General features: G+C 26.5%; 2 protein-coding genes across 4 annotated transcripts; both read left to right on the top strand.

Moving 5' to 3' along the window:
• The first annotated feature begins 1941 nt into the window (after positions 1-1941).
• Positions 1942-6198, top strand: LOC114945738 (aminopeptidase N-like). Of its 3 annotated transcripts, XM_085486294.1 has the most exons (8): positions 1942-2368; positions 3015-3194; positions 3267-3292; positions 3619-3818; positions 3943-4232; positions 5300-5366; positions 5510-5599; positions 5826-6197. In XM_085486294.1, the coding sequence occupies exons 1-4, from the start codon at positions 2038-2040 to the stop codon at positions 3733-3735; spliced, it is 654 nt and encodes a 217-aa protein (XP_085342420.1). In that variant the 5' UTR covers positions 1942-2037; the 3' UTR covers positions 3736-3818; positions 3943-4232; positions 5300-5366; positions 5510-5599; positions 5826-6197. The 3 variants fall into 3 exon arrangements, with proteins under 3 accessions (XP_085342420.1, XP_085342419.1, XP_085342421.1); XM_085486293.1 differs by having other exon boundaries at positions 3015-3292; positions 5826-6196; XM_085486295.1 differs by lacking the exons at positions 1942-2368; positions 3015-3194; positions 3267-3292; positions 3619-3818; positions 3943-4232 and adding an exon at positions 5130-5213 and having other exon boundaries at positions 5826-6198.
• A 5504-nt stretch (positions 6199-11702) lies between these two features.
• LOC114945740 (aminopeptidase N-like) lies at positions 11703-18664 on the top strand. The gene is made up of 8 exons (XM_085486290.1): positions 11703-12092; positions 13920-14100; positions 14644-14782; positions 15298-15376; positions 16382-16719; positions 17408-17687; positions 18013-18203; positions 18327-18664. Coding segments are annotated over exons 1-7 (1347 nt in total). The 5' UTR covers positions 11703-11763; the 3' UTR covers positions 18014-18203; positions 18327-18664.
• The last annotated feature ends 4923 nt before the right edge of the window (positions 18665-23587 follow it).

Below are 23587 nucleotides of genomic sequence, written 5' to 3'. Positions count from 1 at the left end.
AACATTGCTTCTGCTATATTAATTTTTTTCAGTTAATTTTTAACAATATTTTTGGGGAGTTAACATCTGTTCTGAAATATAAATTTTAAATCAAACATGTTAAACATAAAAAAAAATATTTTTATTTGTCCACAAATACAAAAAAAAAATTTAAAACATACAGTATACAGGTTGTCCGGAAAGTAATGCGTCGCATTTTTTTTAAAAAAGAATTTATTGATCGCATAGGTAAAACAACTTAAAATTGTTCGAAGTATGACCCTTCTGCGTCAATACATTTTTGCCAACGCGATTTCCATGCGTCATAAGATTTCTGGAACTCCTTGACTGGAGCTGTGTTCAGGGAGGCGTCGAAGTAGCTTGTACGTTGTCAACCGACTCGAGCTGTTGTCCTTGAGCTCCCTTTTCAGCAGAGGAAATAAAAAAAAGAAATTGGATTATCTGCACAGAGTTGCTTGAGTTCTCACAAACTTCCACTCGGTGTTGCTTTTGCGCATCGGTCAACACTCTGGGCACAAGTTTGCGCAAATCTTCCGCATGGCCAAGTCTTCCGATACAATCTCGTGAACAATCGTTTTTCGGCAAGTTCAATATTCCGACATTAAGCGAACATTCATTCGACGGTCTGAATTCAATAATTGGCGCAACAACGAGTCACATTGTCGTCCGTTCGCGATGTGACGGGCGTCCTGCGCGGGCCTCGTCGGCGACCTCCTTCCGACCTTCTCTAAACATCTTGTGCCATCTGTTTGACTGCGATTGGAAAGGCAATCGTCCCCGAAAACTTTCTTGAGCATTTCAAAAGTTTCCAGCGGCGTCTTGTCCAGCTTCACGCAAAACTTTATCGCATAGCGTTGCTCTATCGTTCTCTCCATCACAAGTTCGACGCGAACCACAAGCAGAGGTTCACAGAATAAGGCCCGTCCTAACCCTCCAAGCGCATGGAAACAATTGAGCGACCTACCGTTGGAAAGCTAAGGGTACCCCCCTTCCTCCCCAACCGGTCCCATCGCTCTGCGATGTATAGTCGCGTCACAAAAAAATGCGACGCATTACTTTCCGGACATCCTGTTTATATAATAATAAGAATACAAATTTTACATATTGTCTCTTGTTATTTTGTTTTTGGCTGACATTATTTCATATTATAATTTTTTTAGTTTTACAATTCTGCTATTTTCCTAGATCTGTTACTAATTTACCTTTACTTTTCGTTATTTTTACTATGAAAACCGCTTTTGTTGAAATAAATTGTTGTTTTATGACTTTTTATATATACATATTCAATGTTGTTTTATTTTCGTTTCATAATTTATTATTTTTCAAAATAATTTTCAAATTAATTTGTAATCCTTTTATTATTTCCTTTATTGCTTCATATAGTCTATAATTATTCTTTTAATATCTGCTTTTTTAATTGCATTTTGTGCTACGTTTGTTTTTTAATCTTATTTTAAATATATCTGACACGTATATCGATTTTCCGTTACTTTCTTTATTTTTATTTCATTTCTTTCATAGAACGATCTTCTTTATTATATTTGTATATTATTTCTTGTTTTGTTTTTATTTTTATTTGATTTGTTTTGTTATTTCTTTTATTAATCATTTTATAACTCATCTGTCAATACTTTGATCAAATATAATCTGTATTATTAACCTTTGTAGAAATTTATCACTAGTAACGCCAATTAATCACTTATTTTAAGTACTTAAAATACTGATATACAGTAATTTAAGTACTCGAAATAAGTGATAAATTAGCATTACTAGTAATAGTATAAGAAAATGCCTAACAAATTTAATAAAATTATTAAATTAAATTTAATGTTATGTTATTATCATAATATAAATATAAGATATATAAATATACAATTACAAATATGTACAATTATATTTTGCTTCTTAGTATTTATTAAAAGTTTTTATAATATTAAAATATTAAAATTATAAAAACAATTTTAATTTTATTTATAATGTTATTTTTACATAATTTATATACTTTGTGAGTTTAGCCAATCTCATCGTCAAAGTTTTATGACTTTTTTGGAAGAAGTTGTTGCTGATGCAAATAAGCTAGATAAACTTCAATTATCATTACAAACAATGGCAAATTGGATTTTGGAAGAGCATTGTCCTCTCATCAAAGTAGAACGAAATTATAGTCTTTTAGGAAAGACAAAAATACATTTATCGATACAAAATCCCGACACATTAAAAATTGATTGTTTACCTGTAACTTTTACTATCCAGACGGTTCCCGATTTTAACATTCTTGATCACCGCTCCCTATGCATATCACAGAATGCTGTTATTTCATTCTCATTAGAAGAGAATGGTTGGGTTATAATCAATTTACAACAAATTGGTAAATGTCGACCAATTGACTTATCATGACTTATTACTCATCTTTATTTTACACACATACACAATTGACATTATTTTATATTTTTTTTGCTTTACAGTACATTATTCTATATATAAATCTGAGTTATTTTTAAATATAACTACCATAGTTTTAAAATGTTTTATATAATGTTCTGTATTATTATATATAATTAATAAGATATATATCGGTTTTCTACATAATATCAATCAATATTAAAGTTATATTTTCACAAATATTTTATTCTAATAATAATAAAAATGATTTAAACGTTAATTATATTTATAAAATTAGTATATTAATATAAGTATACAAATAAAAAAAAATTTTTGTACAGTTTCATGTTACAGAACTTTTGCTGATTAGTATAAAATAATTATTATATATATGCACAACTAGAATTAATTTTATTTTATGCTATACAACAATATCTCGCACACAATTTTATTTTTAATTTATAATTAATTTTCAATATGTATTTGCATCTTATTGAATTTTTGATACGTTTTTAATTTATAATTTATATAAACGAAACTATTAAACAAAAATGTTTGAATCTAAGTGTATATTAATAAAAAAAATTATTTAAAATAATATAAATTGTTAAAATTTATTTATTATTCGACAGGATATTACCGCGTTAACTATGATGATGAGAATTGGCGAAGAATTTCAGATTATCTATACTATAATGATTTTACGACAATTCATGTTCTTAATCGTGCCCAAATTATCGATGATGCATATCATTTAATGATAGCAGGTCACCTTAACGCCTCTATATTCTGGAATATCACATTGTATTTGGGTAAAGAAGAAGATTATATCGCATGGTATCCTATGTTTAAAGCTCTGGAATACATGTTTAGTACTTTTCCAGTGAAAGTAAAAACTGAAAAATATGCGGTAAATATTAATCAATTTCAATGAAAGTATTACATTTAAATATTTATATATACACTGATTGATCACAAATAATTTAAATATTTAAAGAGAAATATATCTAGCAATAAAGTTTTACATATTATTACGTCTCACAAATGTGCAAACAAATTCAGTTTGAATAATCACTCACGCGATGAACAGTTCTTTAAGTGTATAATTTTCATTACTGTGAATAATATTAATATATAACATTGTTATTGGATACATAGCTGGATGCTTAAAATCTTTGTCGATGAATTATAATTATAAACATATTAATAAAGAAATACTTATTTAATGATTTTTAGGATAGAATAGATAAGCTAAAATTCATGTTAAACGAGTTACTTGAAAAAATCAAATATGAAGAAATTGATGATGCAGACGAACTTAGAATATGTTTACGACAAGAAGCTGCAAGATGAGCATGTTTTCTCGGTGACATCACTTGTATGAAAATAGCCAACAATAAATTAAAACAACATATCAAAGATCCTATAAAACACAGGTAAATTATGTTACATATTTTTAGTTTTTCTCAATCAAATTTACTTGTAGATATCTCCTTTAATGTTCAAATGAGTTCATACGCCAATTTTTAATAAGAAAATTAAATTCTATTTATATTTTAGGCTTTTGCCATGGTGGAAGACATGGACATATTGTAGAGGTTTGATGATAACTACGAGAAATGAGACCACTTTTGGAACAGTGTATACTAGAGGACTAAAAAAAACTGACATTAAATTTTCAGAATACTTGGCTTGCATTGAAGATACTGATTTCATCAAACATTATTTAAGTTATAAACAGGACATTAATACAAAACAGGAAAATCAATTTCTCGTTAACAGTTTCTTACATTTTATTACGAAGCATGCGAAAAATCCATAAATATTAATATATATTAATAAGAATATTTGTAAGTCAGCTCTCCAATTGTTTTAAAAACTCCATATTCATCTCGACTAACAAGGGGACACTACACCCAGTACATTGAGAATCAGGATGCCAATTTTTTTGGTGATTCTAGAGGTCAAAAAAAGGTATACGTGTTTCGGCGTTTTGTCGAATGCTCCGTAGTTTTCGAGTAAAAAATTTTTAAAAAATCGAAAAGTATAGCAGCAATTAAGAGCTAACTCGTAGGTCGCAAGTTCGAGTCCGTGTCTTGTTACTATTTTTTTGTTTTATCTTGCTAGTTTTGAAAAAGTGTTGTTGTTTAAATATATTTATTTATTTATTTAATTAAATTATTACGTTAAAAATTTTTTTTTTTCAAATATTTTGTTTTTATATCTTATTTTTATTTAAATTATATTTGTCATTACACATTATATATATTTAAATATATTTAAACAACAACACTTTTTCAAAACTAGTAAGATAAAACAAAAAAAAAGTAACAAGACACGGACTCGAACTTGCGACCTACGAGTTAGCTCTTAATCGCTGTTGCACTTTTCGATTTTTTAAAAATTTTCTACTCGAAAACTACGGAGCATTCGACAAAACGCCGAAACACGTATACCTTTTTTTGACCTCTAGAATCACCAAAAAAATTGGCATCCTGATTCTTGATGTACTGGGTGTAGTGTCCCCTTGTAAGAGCCAAACGCGATGTTATTGCGACAAATTAAGATAAGAAAATTTTTGGAAACTGAGGAATTTGAATCCTATGGTTGGGATCTCAGAAATTCCCCTTGTTCCTTCTCTAAACATCCCCTGTAAGAAAAAGAGAAGGAACAAGGGGAATTTCTGAGATCCCAACCATAGGATTCAAATTCCTCAGTTTCCAAAAATTTTCTTATCTTAATTTGTCGCAATAACATCGCGTTTGGCTCTTAGTCAAGATGAATATGGAATTAATATATATATTAGATAATTTTCACGAAATAAAACCAAAGTAAAGTGACATATTTTTATAAATATTTTGTACAAAAGTTTATTATATGTATTATATATATATACATCTGATTTTTTTGTTTTTAGAAATGTTAATATAATTGCAGCATTAATTATTATGATTAATAACGTATATTCCAAGAATTCAGCTCTGGTAAAAATTTTACATGTTTAAATATGTATACAAAATCAGATAATAATGCGATATTAATAATTATTATTTAATGTTTAAAATAATTTTTATAATGTTACCATAACGTTGTTTATTAATAATGGTATTAAAATTATACATTTTAGCCAATAAAGATATACTCTGAAAGTATTGTACAAGCTAACGTAATTGACGTGAACAAAGAAGATCAATTTAGAAGATATCGAATAAAGGAGGTAAATTTAATATATGTATATTATTATGGAAAGCGAAAGAAAATGAAATATTGTTTTATCTGATTATTTCTGAATATTATTTTTATATTTGTTTATTAGTTATATAATCAGTATGTTGATTTCATTATGACAATCTTTGTTTATATATATTAAGATTTGCATAATGCGGAATGCAATTACTATATTTATCTAATTATATTATAGTTAATGAAACGATTTGTTTTAGATGAGTGACCGTGTGATAGAAAAGAATGAATTATATATCGGAATAACAAACCAGGTTGATATTCGCAAGGGACAAATCGAGAAGCAGAGACAGGATTCTGCAAGATTTTTCTTCTAATCAGTAGATAAAAAAAAATTGCAGTATACGTGGACGTACTTCATATGAATAATTTTTTTATATTGCATGTATAATTTTGTTACTGTTTTAAATATTGTTTATTTAGATGTATTACTATTCGATGCCTTTATATTTACAAAACTATAAGACTGCATTCATCAAGATTTTCATTTTTTTGCGATCTTGTTTGAAGTAGTTAAACTATATATTATTACCTGCTTAGTAACAGAATTGTAGTCATATTATATTACAATAAATTTTACTGTTAGATATAATAATATAATATAAATGTATAAATATAAATAGTATAAATATATAAATAAAATCTGCTAAATAATAAGTGCACTTAAATTGTGTGCATTATCTATTCCTTTTTAAATTATATATTGATTTGTTTTCAATTTTGTTACGTGAATTAACAAAAATCTATATTTACACACACAAACACACACACACATATATATATATAACAATTTATTATTCAAATATTATAAAAATTTATTATTCAAATATTATAAAAATTTATTATTAGTTATATATATATATATATGTGTGTGTCGATCAATTTTAATATTAAAAAATTATTTTATTATTTTATTTGGCTTTTTATTATTTCGTTTCTTACTATTCTTAATAATAAATGTCGAATCTCTTTTAGCAAAATAAATTTATGCAACAATGTTGCAACATAAATAAATAATTCGAAAAAAGATAAAACTTTGTTATATTGGAATCGGAAAACAATTAAAATATCTTAAAATCTTTAGATAGCTTATCAATTAATATATGAAAAAGAAGCTACTATGTAATGTACGCACATTTTTACGTATAATTGATTCAGGAACCGTAATATTTAAATAATTTTTGACCCATAAAAATTTATCGAATAAATCGAATTTTTAACAGATATCTTCGGCTGATTTAATACTTTAATTGATATTTCAGTAATTCTGACACTAAATAAAATATTGTAAAAAAGAAAGATGTATCGTTTATTAATTTTCTCAAACATTTAAATCAAAATTAAAGATAATTTAATTTAATTCTTACTTGAACAATTGAAATGAATTTAATGTTTCACATATTGCCAAGAATTAAATTGACACATATAAAAGAGTATCACCGCGCATTGAAAACATTATTAAATTAAAAATATTTTATTTCTATACAGCTATATAAATCATATATTTGATACAAATAAATAATTATCTGTTTTGAAAAGAATTTTCTTACATCAAATAATAAATATTTTTCACATTTAATCGATATCATTAGTTTCAAATAAATGATTTTTATTATAAAGAAGTATTGAGTTAAATATTTAATTAAATTTAATAAAAATTTCATTGCGCTATCAGAGAGATTTGATAAAGTAAACTTTGTTAAAAATTTTTAGAGACCTTCTATGTATTATATAATATATGTTTAAAAGATAAAAATATAGTAACTATTATATAATTATCAATTAAAGAATATTTTAATTTGACAAAGAAATTTGTAATATAAATTCGCAAAAATTGTCGTCACATTTGGTTTGATGTATCGCGATAGTTGATCGGATAAGATAGGTCACGATTTATATTCAAAATTGTATCATTTTCGCTTTATTCTCACAGTTTGTTTATCTAGTATATATATAATTTGAGCAGAAAAAAAAAGGAAACAGATTTTCGAAAATATTATGTATTTACTTTTCAAAGAAATGTTATATGAAGATACTAATTTTATCAATTATAAATTTTTATAGTTTTGCACACAGAGTACGATGTAATAAATGATCAAAGTAGTAAAACTTTAAAATTAGAAAAAAATTGATATAAAGGACGAAAAAATAGTACAAATCGTAATTAATAAGTAATCAAGTATAATATTTACGATTTTATAACATATACTTTTACATACAGGCGTAAGTAGGCACAATATTGTGCACAAACATGTGTGTATATAAATGTATATTTCTAACAAAAAAATATAAAGTAACCCATTTTAAATAACGTATTGTTATTTTAGAACCAAGATTTCTCTTCCGAAAAATATACTTTATACAATATTTATAGAATTTGAAAGAAGCGTCGCGTCGTAAATATATGATCTTATTTCAAGTGGAGGCATTTTTGAGATTTGATAGTTATTATTATATTGTTAAACGTTTTATGTTTAATATTGACAAATAAATAAAACATCTTGTAATATATTTCTCTTCCGATATTATTTTAGTTGAATAAATTTCTGCACAAAATAATGTGAATAAATTGATTCGTATAAAAAAACCACTTCAATGATTTAAAGAAAATTGCAATTTATAGCAATGTGCAACTACATACATTTTTTTAAAATTATGAAACATGTTTACACTAATTGAATTATATTACTATATTTTGTGCATAAAATTATTAAGATAAAATTATCGAAAGTGCATGTATATAACGAAAAATTACATCATATTTTTTTATATAAGTAATATATATATCTATAGATATAAGCACCGTCTGTCTGTTTGTCTGATCGTAAACTACTTCGACATTTATGAACCGATTTTTGTGAAACAACTACCAAAATGTTGCAAATTTTTCGAAGATGAATGTTTTTTTTTAAGTTTTACACTCTCACCCACGCAATCGCATATTTATGGACCGATTTTTTCGAAATTGGTACCACAATTTTGCAAATTTTTCAGAGAATGTTAAAGTAGTTCGAAATAGTAATTAAACAGACATACAGACAGACTTAAATACTCTAAATAGTACTTAAAAACCTCATCGTCGCACACCCCGAAAAATTTGCAACATTAAAGGAAATCGGAAATCTTTTACGGCAAATGTTGTATACAAAGAGGTTTTGTAAAATGAAAAATTGTATGAAAACTAATAATAGCGGGGTCAGTGTTGAGAAAAGTGTATAAATAATGCCTATTTATTTGATTAGGTTAGCATCTTTTGAATGTGCTAGGCTTAATTAAGTCAGCTGTTACACAAAAATGCCGCCACACAAATACGTATATATATACCTACATATAACGACCTCAGAAATTTTATTGACCTAACACATTATATTTATCATGATAACACGTACAGAGTATCAGTCAGTCTTTCGTGGTCTTTCGAACCACGTGGTGGTAGATATAATACTTTTAATAAAGTGTGTGAATATATTATATTTTTCCAACATTGCATACTTCTAAAGCATTAATTTGCTGCAATTTATTTTTAAAACGATATATAGTTTTAATCAATATAATTTTTTAATTAACATTCTGTTTCGAAATATTCGGTAAGTCAATATAATTTTCATACATATAAAACATATATGTGTCTACAAATTCAAAAAAATTTAATCATACGGTAGGACGGAATTTTATAGAATTTCCAACATATGTATAGAAATAGAGAGAATAGTTTTATTCACAATTATTTGTAAATTTTAATCCAGAGATAATTTAAAATAATATCGATTGTATAATATTTTACGAATTGTATGTTGTTTGGCGAATTATAAGTTTTAATAAATAAAATGTTGAAATAAATTTAGAGACGTTATATTATCGTTATTCACTTTAATTCTGCATTTAAATATTATATAAATGACTTGCAATAACCGCGAGGTATAACTTTTGCTTGCGAGATATAATTCTATTTGTTTTTTTCTTCAGCGAGTTCACTGAGCGACAAACTATCGATTCTTCGGTCACCTATGCCTATATCGATTAAGCTGTCCGTTGTTATATTTTGCTTGTTTTGATACTTTGCCTTTACCTGTTCATTATGATTGTTTTGCTCGTTGTCATATATATACATATCGATCGCCGACTTTTGTTCTCAATTCGATTTAATATTCTAAAATAAAATTGAAATATAAAATGAATTTTAGTTGGGGTTGTAGTTCGAATATTTATCACCACAGTTGAAATAATCTTGAGCCCACATAAGTTTGATATCAAATAAATTATTTTTGAAACTTGAAAATGATACAATTAACAGATAGTAAATATTATAATAGACACTTTTAATTGTCCTTTCATTACTAAATTATCAAAATTCTGTTTTCCAAAATTCTACGTACTTTTTATTATTTATAAAAAAATATTTGTATGTATTTTAATATTTAAATTGATTTTGAAGTTGTTCTGACATTAAGTAAAATAACTTTATCAAGAATGAAAAATTAAATATTAATTTTTGTTGCTGAAAATTATATATATAATGAAGAAAAATAAAGAATAGAACATTTGTTTTTAATCTGTATTCGATATATCCTCTTGAGGTATAATGAAAGTTTGAAAAAATTAATTTTGTTAAGTGTGAAATGAATCCCATTGAGAAATAATTGGTTTAATCGTTATCGGTTCGACATCGATTCGACGACGAATCGACGTCAATTTGACCATCATTTCTCACTGGGAATATAAATACAACACTTAAAAATAAATAGAATTATATTAATCATATAAGTTAGAAGTAGACATAATACTAAATATTTTACGTAAAATTTTTTACATAAATATTGTATATAAAACGTTTAAAACGCATGTTAATATTAAAAACGCATAAATATTAGTTTATATCGATTAATAAGGTATTCCATTAAAGTTGAAACGTTTGAAATATATTTAAATTAAAAATTATTAAAATTTAATTTTTACTTATTATTAAATTGTATTTCTCAAATGTATTAGTATTCTACCATCAGTATTTATATAAAATAATTGTTAAAATAGAAATTCGGCTAATTAAAGTTATGTGCATAATTAAAATTCGGCAAATTATAATTATGATCCTATGCATAGCATCAAGCAACTGTCATCGTCAAAATTAACAATTTGACAAATGTAAAATAAATAATAGAAATCATTTTTTATAAAAGAAAATGCGCTCTTATATCGCGTCTAGTGATTAAAAAAACAGAAAAACTATATTTAATTTCTATATTTATCTTTTGTTTAGAGTTTTATAGATTTAAAATAAATAGTCCTTTTCCGACATGATGATATGCCTAAAACTATTATTAAGTAGCGGACTAATGTTTATCGCTGAGACGGCTTTTGTTCTTAATGAATCATCTTTATGCTATCAACCATCAAAATATATAAAACCAATCCATTACGATATCAAGCATATATCACATATTGAACGAAATATTTTCTGTGGAGAATACAATATCAGCATAAGCATTCTTAACAAAACGCAACATATACTTTTACATTCAGAAAAATTAAGTATTAAAGATATAGTTTTATTTACAAATGTAGAAAAAAATCATGAGAATGATAAAGATACAGTTTACAAACCAACATATAATACTACTGAAGATGACACAATTGATATTATTTTTAAGGATAAATTATCACCAGGAAATTTCACTTTAAATATAAAATATTATGGTATTGCTGATGAAGTTTTTACAATTTTCAAAATGAAAGAAAAAACTGCGTAAGTAAATACATATTAATAGTATATGTTTAATAAAAAGGTACATTATGCAATTATATAAAACATTGTAATTAATATACATTATTTATGTATTAAATGTTTCAAAAATTAGTATATATTATGAAATTTAATTATAAAGACGATTATTCTTTATGTTTAGTACATATTATTATATATTACATTTATACTATTTTTAAATCCCAATATTTTTATGCTTGCTAAAAAATGTTTCATTAATTTATGTTCTTTCAAATATATAGTTTGGTAGGTGTTACTCATTTCCATATAATAGGCGCTCGACGATTGTCTTCATGTTGGGGTCACCAGAATTTATTCTTAAAAGCAACCTTAACATATCTGTAGGATGTCATGATCAATGCACGGCATTGTCAAATATGCCATTGCAAAATACGGAAAAAAATAAGTATAACAATATTTTATGGACACATTTCGATACCACACCTGCAATGTCGCCGTATCTTGCAACAATAATTATATCCAATTACTTATCACGTGTTAATAATAATACGCAACATATTCAAATGTGGTGCAGAAACGAATCTGTATTTCACATGGAATTTGCAAAGAATGTAGCTGAAAATATCACGTTGTTCTATAAAAATAAATGGAAACAACATTCGAACAGTATTTCGAAGGTGACTCATGTTGCAATTCCAAATTTCCCTGATAATGGCATAATAGTTTTCGGACTTGTTTTGTATAAGTAAGTACAAGTGCTTAAGATTACACTAAAAATAAAATTATATTAGTATGCAAATTGATAAAATTTAAAAACATGTATATATTTTTTGTTTCTGTAAACGTTTGAAAGTATAAAGAATTGCGAAAACAATTTTTGTAGAATTAAGTTTATTCATATTATTACAAAGTTAAAGTATACCAAAGAATAATTAATTTTTCGTGCTTTGGCTCTGTTGGCCGATTTAAAAAACATCATATTTATATTCTTAATATTGAGAGCCGATAAAAATATTTCTTTCTGATTAAAGTATACCGTTTGAATAAAGAATAAAGTATGTATGTTAAGGGGTAACACCACTGTAACGGCCCAAAAAATTGCACTTTTTCGACATTTTTTTTTTAATGAAAGGAAATGAAATAAAGTATTAATACTCCGTGAAGTTAATAAGCATATATTGAAGTACTTGTAAAAATTTTTTCATAAAATAATATTACAAAATGGCGGAATGGCAGCCATATTCCCTGATGCTCCTTTAAATAAAGGGGTCTGCGGCAAGCAGTGTAGCCGTTGGAAATTCGAACCAAGAACAAATAAAAAAATTCCTCATGATCTTCAATGGTATATCTAGTACAATACGTATGGGATTTTAGAAATATTGATTTTTGAGTGATTGGCGAGCATTTGAATAAAGTCGTTCATTTTTCGACAAAAAAAAGTGACATTATTTGGCAATAAAAAATGTTTAGAGCAACGTATCAAAAATTCCATACGTATTGTACTTCGAAATGTTGTTTTGAATGTACAGTAAAAAATTCAAGTGAAAATATTAAAAATTGTTAGAGTTATACTGCTTGCCGCGTTGAAAAAACGTGTTTCGAGAAAAACGCGTTTAAAGTTTGGAGTTGTATTATAACATAAAAAAATTTAAAATTCGACTCAAAAAAAATTTTTACTATTAGTCTGCAATCCCAGCACCGTAAAGCTGCCCTTCTAAGTTGGAATATTCGTCCTCCATTTCTTTCCTCGCAGATGTTATGCCAGAGCGCGCTTTTTTTGCTGCATCTGATAATTGTGCCTCTGCGTGCTTGATTCGTTTTGCATCGGATTCGATGCAAAAATTATATGCTTCGACGCCAATTTCCATTTCCAGATATATTTCGTATATCTAGATATATTTAGATATATTTAGATATATTTAGATATATTTAGATATATTTTAGATATATTTTAGATATATTTTAGATATATCTAGATATATTTCATATATCTAGATATATTTCATCTAGTAGTGTCTCACATAACTTAGAAATCAATAAGCAAGGTATTATGCACTACTCTCTCGACAGGTTTCCACCCGGAGCAGGTAGCCGTTTCGGAGTCGCCCGACTCGTTCAGTACATAGCTAGGAATTTCGATGAAAAAAATTAGTTTCACGTATAAAAGTTTTTTCCTCGTATTCTACAGGGTTCAAAGGATTTTTTAAGCCCAAAAAAAAAATCGATTTTTTGAAAATTTTACAGTGGTGTTACCCCTTAAATCGTATCCTCTCAGGTAGATGTTAAAACTGCAATAAAGCTATAAAAGAAATTACATTTTTTAATTTTTCAAATTATTGTTCTTTTTCAACGATATACACATTAACAGAAATTTATCGTTGCTTCATATTGTAAATTAAAAAATAAAAAAAATATTATTTGATACAATTTACAATACTGATTTGCTAAATTGTACCCATGACTTTGTAAATCGTACAAATAACAATTAAATTAAAAAAGTGTAACAAAAATAAAATTTTATTTTCTATATATATATAAGTTCTGAGTCTTAACATTAAAATATAATTTCCAGGGAAACAGATATCATCTACGATAAAAATTTATATTCTAATGCTCACAAAATTAAAATAGCTGAATTAGTAGGACATAAAGTGACACAGCAATGGTTTTATAATCTGAACAATCCTTTTCGATCTGCTTCTTGGTTGCATAAAGCTTTTACTACATTGCTTGCAACGTATGCTGTCAATGAGGTACGTTATTCTAAATATTTTCAACTCTATCCCGATTTTAAATTAAACCTTTTTTTACAAAATCTATATGCATTCTTTGTAAATTGTCTTGAGAACATATTTAGCATTATTTAAAATAATTAACTGTTTGAAAAAAATACTTTTTTCACATGTTTACATACACATATAATTATAATTAATTTATTAAACATTTTTATTCTTTTAACACCACTATTTCATATTTTAAAATTTTTATGTAATATAAAATAAAATAAATTAATAAAAAACGAGTATACATGATATTTATTTAATTAAATTTGGTAAAAAAAAGTTTGCAATAATATCATGAGACAATAATTTAAAAAATATATAATATATATTTGCTAATTATATTAATACAAAATTTTAGATTTTATTATTTATATTTATTTTAATGTATTTTTTAAAATGAGAAAGTGTTTTCTTTTAACGTAGAAGACCCGCTAATGATATTAGTAGTTCTTTATAATGCAAGTTTTATCAGAGCGGTTATATCGATATGTATTAATTATTTTTCTTCTATAGATGTATCCTGATAATCGAACAATAAATTTATTTGTTGTTCAAAATCAACATACTTCTTTTTATTTGGATAATGATTATCGTATATGGAATTCTGTTTCACAAGATGACAGTTTATTTAAAATTCGCGAATCCATCAGAGGTATAACGTAATATAATAAAATAGTCCGCTTAAACTTTTAACTGGTAATATTTTAAAATATCTGTAAAATTAGAAGATAATTAATTCTTTATTTGAATTTTAATTTAATATTATATTTATAAAAGTACACATGTGCGCGCGCGCGCGCGCACACACACACACACACACACACACACACACACACGCACACACACACACGCACGCGCGCACACACACACACACACACACACACAAATGCACACACACAGTGTTTGGTGATAGCCGCACTTATGTAGGTACAGGGAATTAATTGAATGGTCCTTTGAAGTTTGCTATCTTCGTAAGTATCAACGAGAAGTTTACTTATAAAATAGAATGATAAACAGTGCGGCAATAAAAAACATTTCACTCTTACGCGATTATTATCCTGTATATACATATATATTATAATTTTTTTTTATAAAGTTACTATGTAACCATTATATTAAATATACATTTGTAAAATATCTAATTTATAATTTTGATGTAAATTATAGCACCCTTTATACTGCGCATGATGCAACACGCCTTCGAAGACACTTTTTGGAAACCCATTTGCTCATATGCAAATAGCACGTGAGTAATAGAACATAGAATATAATATAAAAAAAAATTATAGAAATCTTAAATAATTTATAATAGTATACAAATTTTATATAATGTCTCTTATTTTCTTTCGTTTCTTCTGACATTATTTCATAATGTTTTTTTTTCTTATTGTTAGTGTTATAATTCCTCTGTTCTTACTGATCTTCTACCAAAATTATTTTTAATTTCATTATTCTTTTTATAAAAACTATTTTTGTAGAAAGAAATTGTTATCGTTATTATTTTTTCATATACATATTTATTGTTGTTTTATTTATGTTTCATGATTTGTTATTTTTTAAAATAACAAATGCTGGCCTCTTTTACTATATTGATTTTTTTAAATAATTTTTAAAATAATTTTTTATTATTCTCTTTATTTTTTTTGTATTGTCTATAATTCCTATATCTGTTTTTTTAACTGCATTTATGTGCTACATTTGTTTTCTAATCGTATTTAACAGGTTTTTAAATATGTAACACTTATGTCTCTTTTCCATTACTTTCTCTATTTTTATTTTCTTCTTCCGTAAATCGATCTCCTTTTTATTATTTTTTTTGTTTTGTCTTCAACTTCTTATTTGTTTTATTTCTCCTTTTAATCATTTTATACTCTCTCAGTACTTTGCTCAAATATAATCTGTGTATTAATGCTAATAATACCTAAAAATATAAATAAAATTATTAAATTTTATTTAAAGTTATATTATAATTCTTATTATATTAGAATATAAATATAAGATATATAAATATATGCAAATTAGAAGTGCGATTTTATATTTTGTTTCTTAGTGTTTATTAAAAATTTGGTAGTTATTAAGATATGTGAAGCCACCTTCGATTACAACAAATGTCAAGGTCATCGAACTCAAAGGTGGCTCCCCATATCTTAATAATTACCAAAATTTTGTATAATATTAACATTATACAGACAATTTTAACATATTTGTAATGTTTTTTTTTATATATATTTTACATACTTTGTGAATTTAGGCTATCACATCGTCTAGGTCCTGTAAACCTTATGAAGGATGTTGCTTTAAAAATGGATTTTGCTCTAAAACTAACAAGAATAGAATATTGGGTTTCGAAAAAGCATTGTCCTCTCATTAAAGTAGAACGAAATTATAGTGATCTTATGAGCCAAACAATTGTATCGGTACAATATATCGACATATTAGAAATTGGCTACATTCATATAACTTTTACTGCGGAAGCATTCCCCATTTTTAACAATTTCATTCATCATGCTTTAGACGTGTCAGAGGATTTTGAAATATTCTTCCCATTTCAAGAGAATGATTGGATGATATTCAATATACAACAAGTTGGTAAATATCGACAAATAGATTTATTATGACTTATTTCTCATCTTTATTTAACAAATACTTAATTGACATAATTTTATTTTTTTTATCTATTTTTTGTCTAATTTTATTTATTTTTTTATTCATTGTTCTATAAAATTTTGAGCTATTCATTATATAACTATAATAGTTTTAAAATGTTTTGTGTAATATTCTGCATTGTTATATTTAAGATATACACGTAGCCGTTTTCTAAACAATATCATTCAATATTAATGTTATATTTTTACAAATATTTTCTTCAAATAAGAGTAAAAATGATTAAGATAATTAGATTTATAAAACTAATAATAATAAGTGCAGGTAATACAATTATCGTAACGTTTCATACTGCGAAAATTATATTATATATTGGTTAGCATAAAATAATTACTATTTATGCACAACTAGAATCAATTTTATTTTATGATATACATAACAATATCTTGCACAGTTTTATTTTCTCTTATATTTCAAGTATTAGGATAACATTTTTTATAATTAATTATTTACATGTATTTGTATTTTATTAATGTATTAAATTTTTGATACGTTTTTAATTTATAATTTATATAAGCAAAAATATTAAACAAAAATGTTTGAAAATAAGTATATTAATTATAAAATTATTGAAAATAATAATAATTGTTATAATTTATTTACTGTTCGACAGGATATTATCGCGTTAACTATGATGATGAGAATTGGCGAAAAATTTCAGATTATCTATACTATGATGATTTTACGACAATTCATGTTCTTAATCGTGCCCAAATTATCGATGATGCATTTCATTTAATGATAGCAGGCCAACTCGAAGCCTCTATATTCTGGAATATCACATCGTATTTGTTTCGAGAAGAAGATTATATCGCATGGTATCCTATGTTTAAAGCTCTGGAATACATGTTTAGTACTTTTCCAGTGGAAAAAAAAAAACTAGAAATTTTGTGGTAAATATTAATAAATTACAATGAAAGTATTACATTTTAATTATTTGTATATACACTCATTTGTGACAAATAATATAAATACTTAGTAAAATATATCCAGCAATGTTAAAATTTTACATATTATTACGTTGCAAATAAATGTGCAAACAAATTTAGTTTGAATAATCACTCATGCGAAGAACAATCTCCATAAAATGCATGATTTTCACTACTGTCAAATATATTGATATATAACATTGTTATATAGCTGGGTGCTTAAAATCTTTGTCAATGAACTATAATGATAAATTTATTACCAAAGAAAAATATATGTAACTATTTTTAGAAAAGAATAATAATCAGATTAAACGATGTACTTGAAAAAATTAAATATGAAGAAATTGATGATACAGACGAACTTAGAATATGTTTGCGACAAGAAGCTGCAAGATGGGCATGTTTTTTCGGTGAAATCAATTGTATAAAAGAAGCCAATAATAAATTAAAACAACATCTCCAAGATCCTATAAAACACAGGTAAATTATGTTACATATTTTTAGTTTTTCTCAATCAAATTTATTTGAGATATCTCCTATAATGTTCAAATGAGTTGATACGCCAATCTTTAATAAGAAAATTAAATTCTATTTATATTTTAGACTTTTGTCATGGTGGACGGAATGGACATATTGTAGAGGTTTGATGATAACTACGACGAATGAAACCACTTTTAGATCAGTGTATATCATAGGATTGATGAAAAATGACTTGAAATTTTCAGAATACTTGGCTTGCATTAAAGATACTGATTTCATCAAAATCTATTTAAGTTGTAAACAACACAATAATACAAAACAGGAAGATCAATTTTACGTTAACAGTTTCTTACATTTTATTACAAAGCATGCGAAGAATCCAATTATACTAACATATATATTAGATCATTTTAACGAAATAAAACCAAAGTAACGTGTCATATTTTTATAAATATATAGTACAAAAGTTTATTATATGTATTATATATATATATATATATCTGATTTTTTTTGTTTTTAGAAATGTTAATATAATTGCAGCATTAATTATTATGATTAATAACGTATATTCTAAAAATGTAGCTAAGGTAAAAATTTTACATGTTTGAATATGTATACACAATATGATAATAATGCATATTAATTATTATTATTTATTGTTTAAAATATAATTTATTATAATGTTTATCATAACGTTGTTTTATTAATACTTGTATTAAAATTATACATTTTAGTCAATCGAGGTCACTCTAAAGTATTGTAAAGCTAACCGTAATTTGAAGTGAAACAGAAGATCAATTTACAAAACATCGCATCAGGAGGTAAACTTTAATTATGTCATATATTATGGAAAGTGAAAGAACATGAATTATTGTTTTATCTGCCTATTTCTTAATATTATTTTTATATTTATTTATTTGTTATATAATAGTATTGTTGATTTTATTATGACAACCTTGTTTATATATATTAACAATTTGCAAATGCGGAATGAGATTACTATATTTATTTAAGTATTTATAATTAATAAAACGATTTGTTTGTAGTGAATGACCTTTGTTGTTGGGTGTTTGGTAAAAAAAAAAAAAAAAAATACAATAAGATTTGAGTATATTCTTATAATTATCATCCAGGTATAAAACTATTCGCAAAAAACAATCGAGAGAAGCGACAATATTTTGCAAATTTTTCTTCTAATCGTTGGAATTTAACAAAATTTGCAGCTTTGCATACTGTGAAAGTACTTTATATAATTTTTTTATATTACATCTATTCGTTTTTACTGCTTTAAATTGCTTATTTAGATGTATTACATCGCAATGCTTTTATATTTACCTATATGACTTGCATGCATCCGATCTCATGTTTTTTGGCGACTTGTTTGAAGTAGTAGAATTATATCGTTTTGTGCACCGGCGCGCAGAAACGCTCTTTACGTAACATGATGGGTTTTATAAGGGCTCGTTTTTCACGCACCGGTCACACAAAATAGCGGAGCCAACAGGTGCGGATCGTACTCGCTTCGCTGCTTCGTGCACCAACTTCCGCACTCTCGACCGATTAATGATCTCCCGCACTTGTTAGCTATGTTACTATTACCGAAATTATTATTTTATACATTTAATGTTATTAATATGTAGAAATTTTGATTGGTTTGTATTTTTTAGTTTTGGCAATAAATAACATGCCACATTCTTTCTCTCTCGCTCTCTCTCTCATCTCTCTCTCCTCTCTCTCCTCTCTCTCTCTTTCCTCTTGTAATGTAAATTGACATTTTTAATTTTAAACTTATTAAAAAAATAAAATATTAATATTAATATTAATATTTATAAAATTATATTCATAACTTTAAAATTGTACAACATAATTTAACATTTCTTGCTGATATTTTTAATAGATTTAAAATACTGCAAAATGTGTCAATCTGAATTGTAACTTATATTGTATTTAAAAAAAAATTTAAGCAAAGCTAGCAAAGAAACATATTTTAAAACGTTTGTCACAAGTGTGATGTTTACAATAAGTCCGCGTCTAACATGTGCTTCTTCCAATCAACGCGGTTAATTTTAATATAAAAAATTATCTTACTAATTTTATTTGGCTTTCTATTATTTCGTTTCTTATATTTTTAATGATAAAATGTCGAACCTTTGTAGCAAAATTAAATTTATGCAACAATGTCGCACATGAACAATAATTCGAAAAAGATAAAACTTTGTTATATTAAAATCGGAAAACAATTAAAATATCGTAAAATCTTTAGATAGCTTATCAATTAGTATATGAAAAAGGAGCTACTATGTTATATACCACATTTTTTACGTATAATTGATTCAGGAACCGTAATATTTAAATATTTTGACCCATAAAATTTATCGAATAATCGAATTTTAACAGAATCTTCGGCCTGATTTAATACTTTAATTGATATTTCAGTAATTCTGACACTAAATAAAATAAATATTGTAAAGAAAAAGAAATATGTTTATTAATTTTCTCAAACATTTAAATCAAAATTAAAGATAATTTATTTAATTTCTTACTTGAACATTGAAATGAATTTAATGTTTCACATATTGCCAAAAATTAATTGACACATATAAAAGAGTATCACCGCGCATTGAAACATTATTAAATTAAATAAATTTTTATTTCTATACAGCTATATAAATCATATATTTGAAACAAATAATATCCGATTTAAAAAGAATTTTTTTTACATCAAATAATAAATATATTTCACATCCAATCGATATCATTAGTTTTAAATAAATGATATTTATTGTAAAGAAGTAGTGAGTTTAAATATTTAATTAAATTTAATAAAAATTTTTTTGCGCTATTAGAGAGATTTGATAAAGTAAACTTTTTAAAAATTTTTCGAGTCCTTCTATGTATAACATAATATAATGTTTCAAAAGATAAACATATAGTAACTATTATATAATTATCATAAAGAATATTTTAATTTTACAAATAAATTCGTAATATCAATTCGTAACATTGTCGTCACATCTGTTTTTACGTCTCGCTATAGTTCATCGGATAAGATAGGTTCCGATTTATATTCAAAATTTTATATCATTTTTGCTTTATTCTCACAGATTGTTTCATCGACCACGCATACTGTAGAAATCTGTAACGTATTCACCGTATACAACACATGCGCACACATATATCACACGTACACAACACATGCAAGATGCCTGTAGTGGTAATTTTGTCCATCTCGCACGTTTTACAACAGATGGCGATAGTGGCGCTCCGCCATATCGGCAGCGTACGGGGTTATGTTGGCTAACTCTCTCTCTCTCGCTTTCTCTCTCTCTCTCTCTCTCTCTCTCTCTCACACACACACCACACACACATACACACACTCTCATTCTCACTCACTCACTCACTGTTCGTCTTGTGTACTTATTTAGTACATTCATGATTAAACATCTATATGCATTAATGTGAAATTTACTTACAATTAGTTTACTTGAAATATTCAATCTCTAAAGTGTTTATCTTATAAGATAGACAAAAAAATCTGAGTAAATAATAAGAAAAAAAACAAAAGGATTATCAATAAGAATATTTGTCAGTCAGTTCTCCTATTTTTAAAAACTCCATCTTCATCTCGACTAAGAGCCAAACGCGATGTTATTGCGACAAATTAAGATTTAGAAATTTTTGGAAACTGAGGAATTTGAATCCTATGGTTGGGATCTCAGAAATTCCCCTTGTTCCTTCTCTTAACATCCCCTGTAAGAAAAAGACGAGAAAAATATTGGTCCAAAGTCGGCTGAATCGGGAATCGAACCCGAGACCTTCCGCTTGCCGGGCGACTGCTCTTCCATCGAGCTATTCAGACACTTACAAATCAATATTTCTCTCAATGTTTATAACCCCCCACCCTTCCACCAAGGCGTCGTACCTGGTCCAAACGCAACAAACATTAATAAGAATATTTGTCAGTCAGCTCTCCAATTGTTTTAAAAACTCCATATTCATCTCGACTAAGAGTCAAACGCGATGTTATTGCGAACAATATATAAACAATAAATATGCGAAAAAAATTTTAGTTAAAAAAACTGGGCGCGCTGCTAAATAATATTCTAACAATATTAAAATTAAATTGTTACTTTTAAACTCATTACAGTTAAAATATGTTTTGTGTTTAAATTAATTAATGTTACTTTAAGGTGCATTGTAATTTTGAAACTTAGCAGCGCGCCCAGTTTGTTTTAACTAAATTTTTTTATTTCTTTTTCACATGGCGCATGGACTTGGCATCTTGTTTATCTTTTTTTTTAAAAGATAAGTTTTTTTATGGTACGATTCTACATTTGCAAATTTAAATTTTTACTGATTTATTATACGACTCTATATATGTCTGCAACTTTGAATTTTCCACTGGTACAAGTTTCTACTTTCACTTGGCGCAATTTTTTTTTTATTTCATTACTTTTGTTACGATTGTACATGGGTTTATAATCGATAATTTTTCATACAATTCTATTGTACATGGGTTTGCAATGTAGGATTCTACATAAGTTTGCAATGGATAATTTTTAATACAATTCTACATGGGTTTGCAATGGTTAATTTTTCATAGGATTCTAAGTCTTATCTTATCTTTCCCCCACCCCGGCGTCTGGTTTTCCGAGTGTGGGTGTAGGGGGGAGGGGTGTTGGGAAAAAAAAATGGCGACCGGCCCCGAAGGTGGGGATGAGAATTTTTTTATTTTTTTATTTTTTCTGATTTCCTCTGGATTTGAACCTGGGGCCTTCGTGTTTCCGAGCTGGGTCCTAGTATGTTGAGCTAAACGAGATCCTTACTAGTCTAAGGATTAGATGAGGTATTTAAGCTAAAGTTGCGTAGGGTACGGTATGGGGGTACGGGTATACGTATGGCAAGGATAGCTCGTCGAATCAAATGGTCGATATTGGACGGGGTGGGGTAAAAACAGTTAGGGTATACGTATGGCAAGGATAGCTCGTCGAATCAAATGGTCGATATTAGACGGGGTGGGGTAAAAACATTTTGACCAAGAAAAGCGTCATGCGTTCGACCGGGGATCGGTGGCAGGTAGTAACTGACAATGCCGTAGGGTAATAAAAAAGAACACGCAAATATTTGTACTGGCGAGCATTTCGACTCGTGTCACGATTAAAAAAATAATGCATCATCGTAGATTAGAAAGAATGCTTATTGTTGAAAAGATGTCGGATAAAATTTTATTTTAAAATAACTCGCTGCTTAATGAAGGTAAACAGAAACATGGATGTTGAGGAAATTCTGGAAAGAGGAAGTGAAAGAAAATTGAACAATGGTTTTAAAAGTACAAATATGATTTATATTTAAAATATTTTTACAGAACAAAATTATTCACAAAC

This window comes from Nylanderia fulva, unplaced genomic scaffold, assembly GCF_048542155.1.
Source record: "Nylanderia fulva isolate GAGA-0341 unplaced genomic scaffold, ASM4854215v1 Scaffold415, whole genome shotgun sequence".
Lineage (NCBI taxonomy): Eukaryota > Metazoa > Arthropoda > Insecta > Hymenoptera > Formicidae > Nylanderia > Nylanderia fulva.
Note: the sequence above shows the minus strand (reverse complement) of the source record. Positions and strands in the feature narration are given on the sequence as shown.

Bases quoted from the DNA above. Each gene is read 5' to 3' on its own strand.
- LOC114945740 (XM_085486290.1), top strand. From the start codon at position 11,764: ATGCCATTGCAAAATACGGAAAAAAATAAGTATAACAATATTTTATGG. The intron at 14,783-15,297 runs GTATAACGTAAT...TGTAAATTATAG, and splicing joins AATTCGCGAATCCATCAGAG to CACCCTTTATACTGCGCATG. The intron at 15,377-16,381 runs GTGAGTAATAGA...TTGTGAATTTAG, and splicing joins TGCTCATATGCAAATAGCAC to GCTATCACATCGTCTAGGTC.
- LOC114945738 (XM_085486293.1), top strand. From the start codon at position 2,038: ATGACTTTTTTGGAAGAAGTTGTTGCTGATGCAAATAAGCTAGATAAA. The intron at 2,369-3,014 runs GTAAATGTCGAC...ATTATTCGACAG, and splicing joins AATCAATTTACAACAAATTG to GATATTACCGCGTTAACTAT. The intron at 3,293-3,618 runs GTAAATATTAAT...AATGATTTTTAG, and splicing joins TAAAAACTGAAAAATATGCG to GATAGAATAGATAAGCTAAA.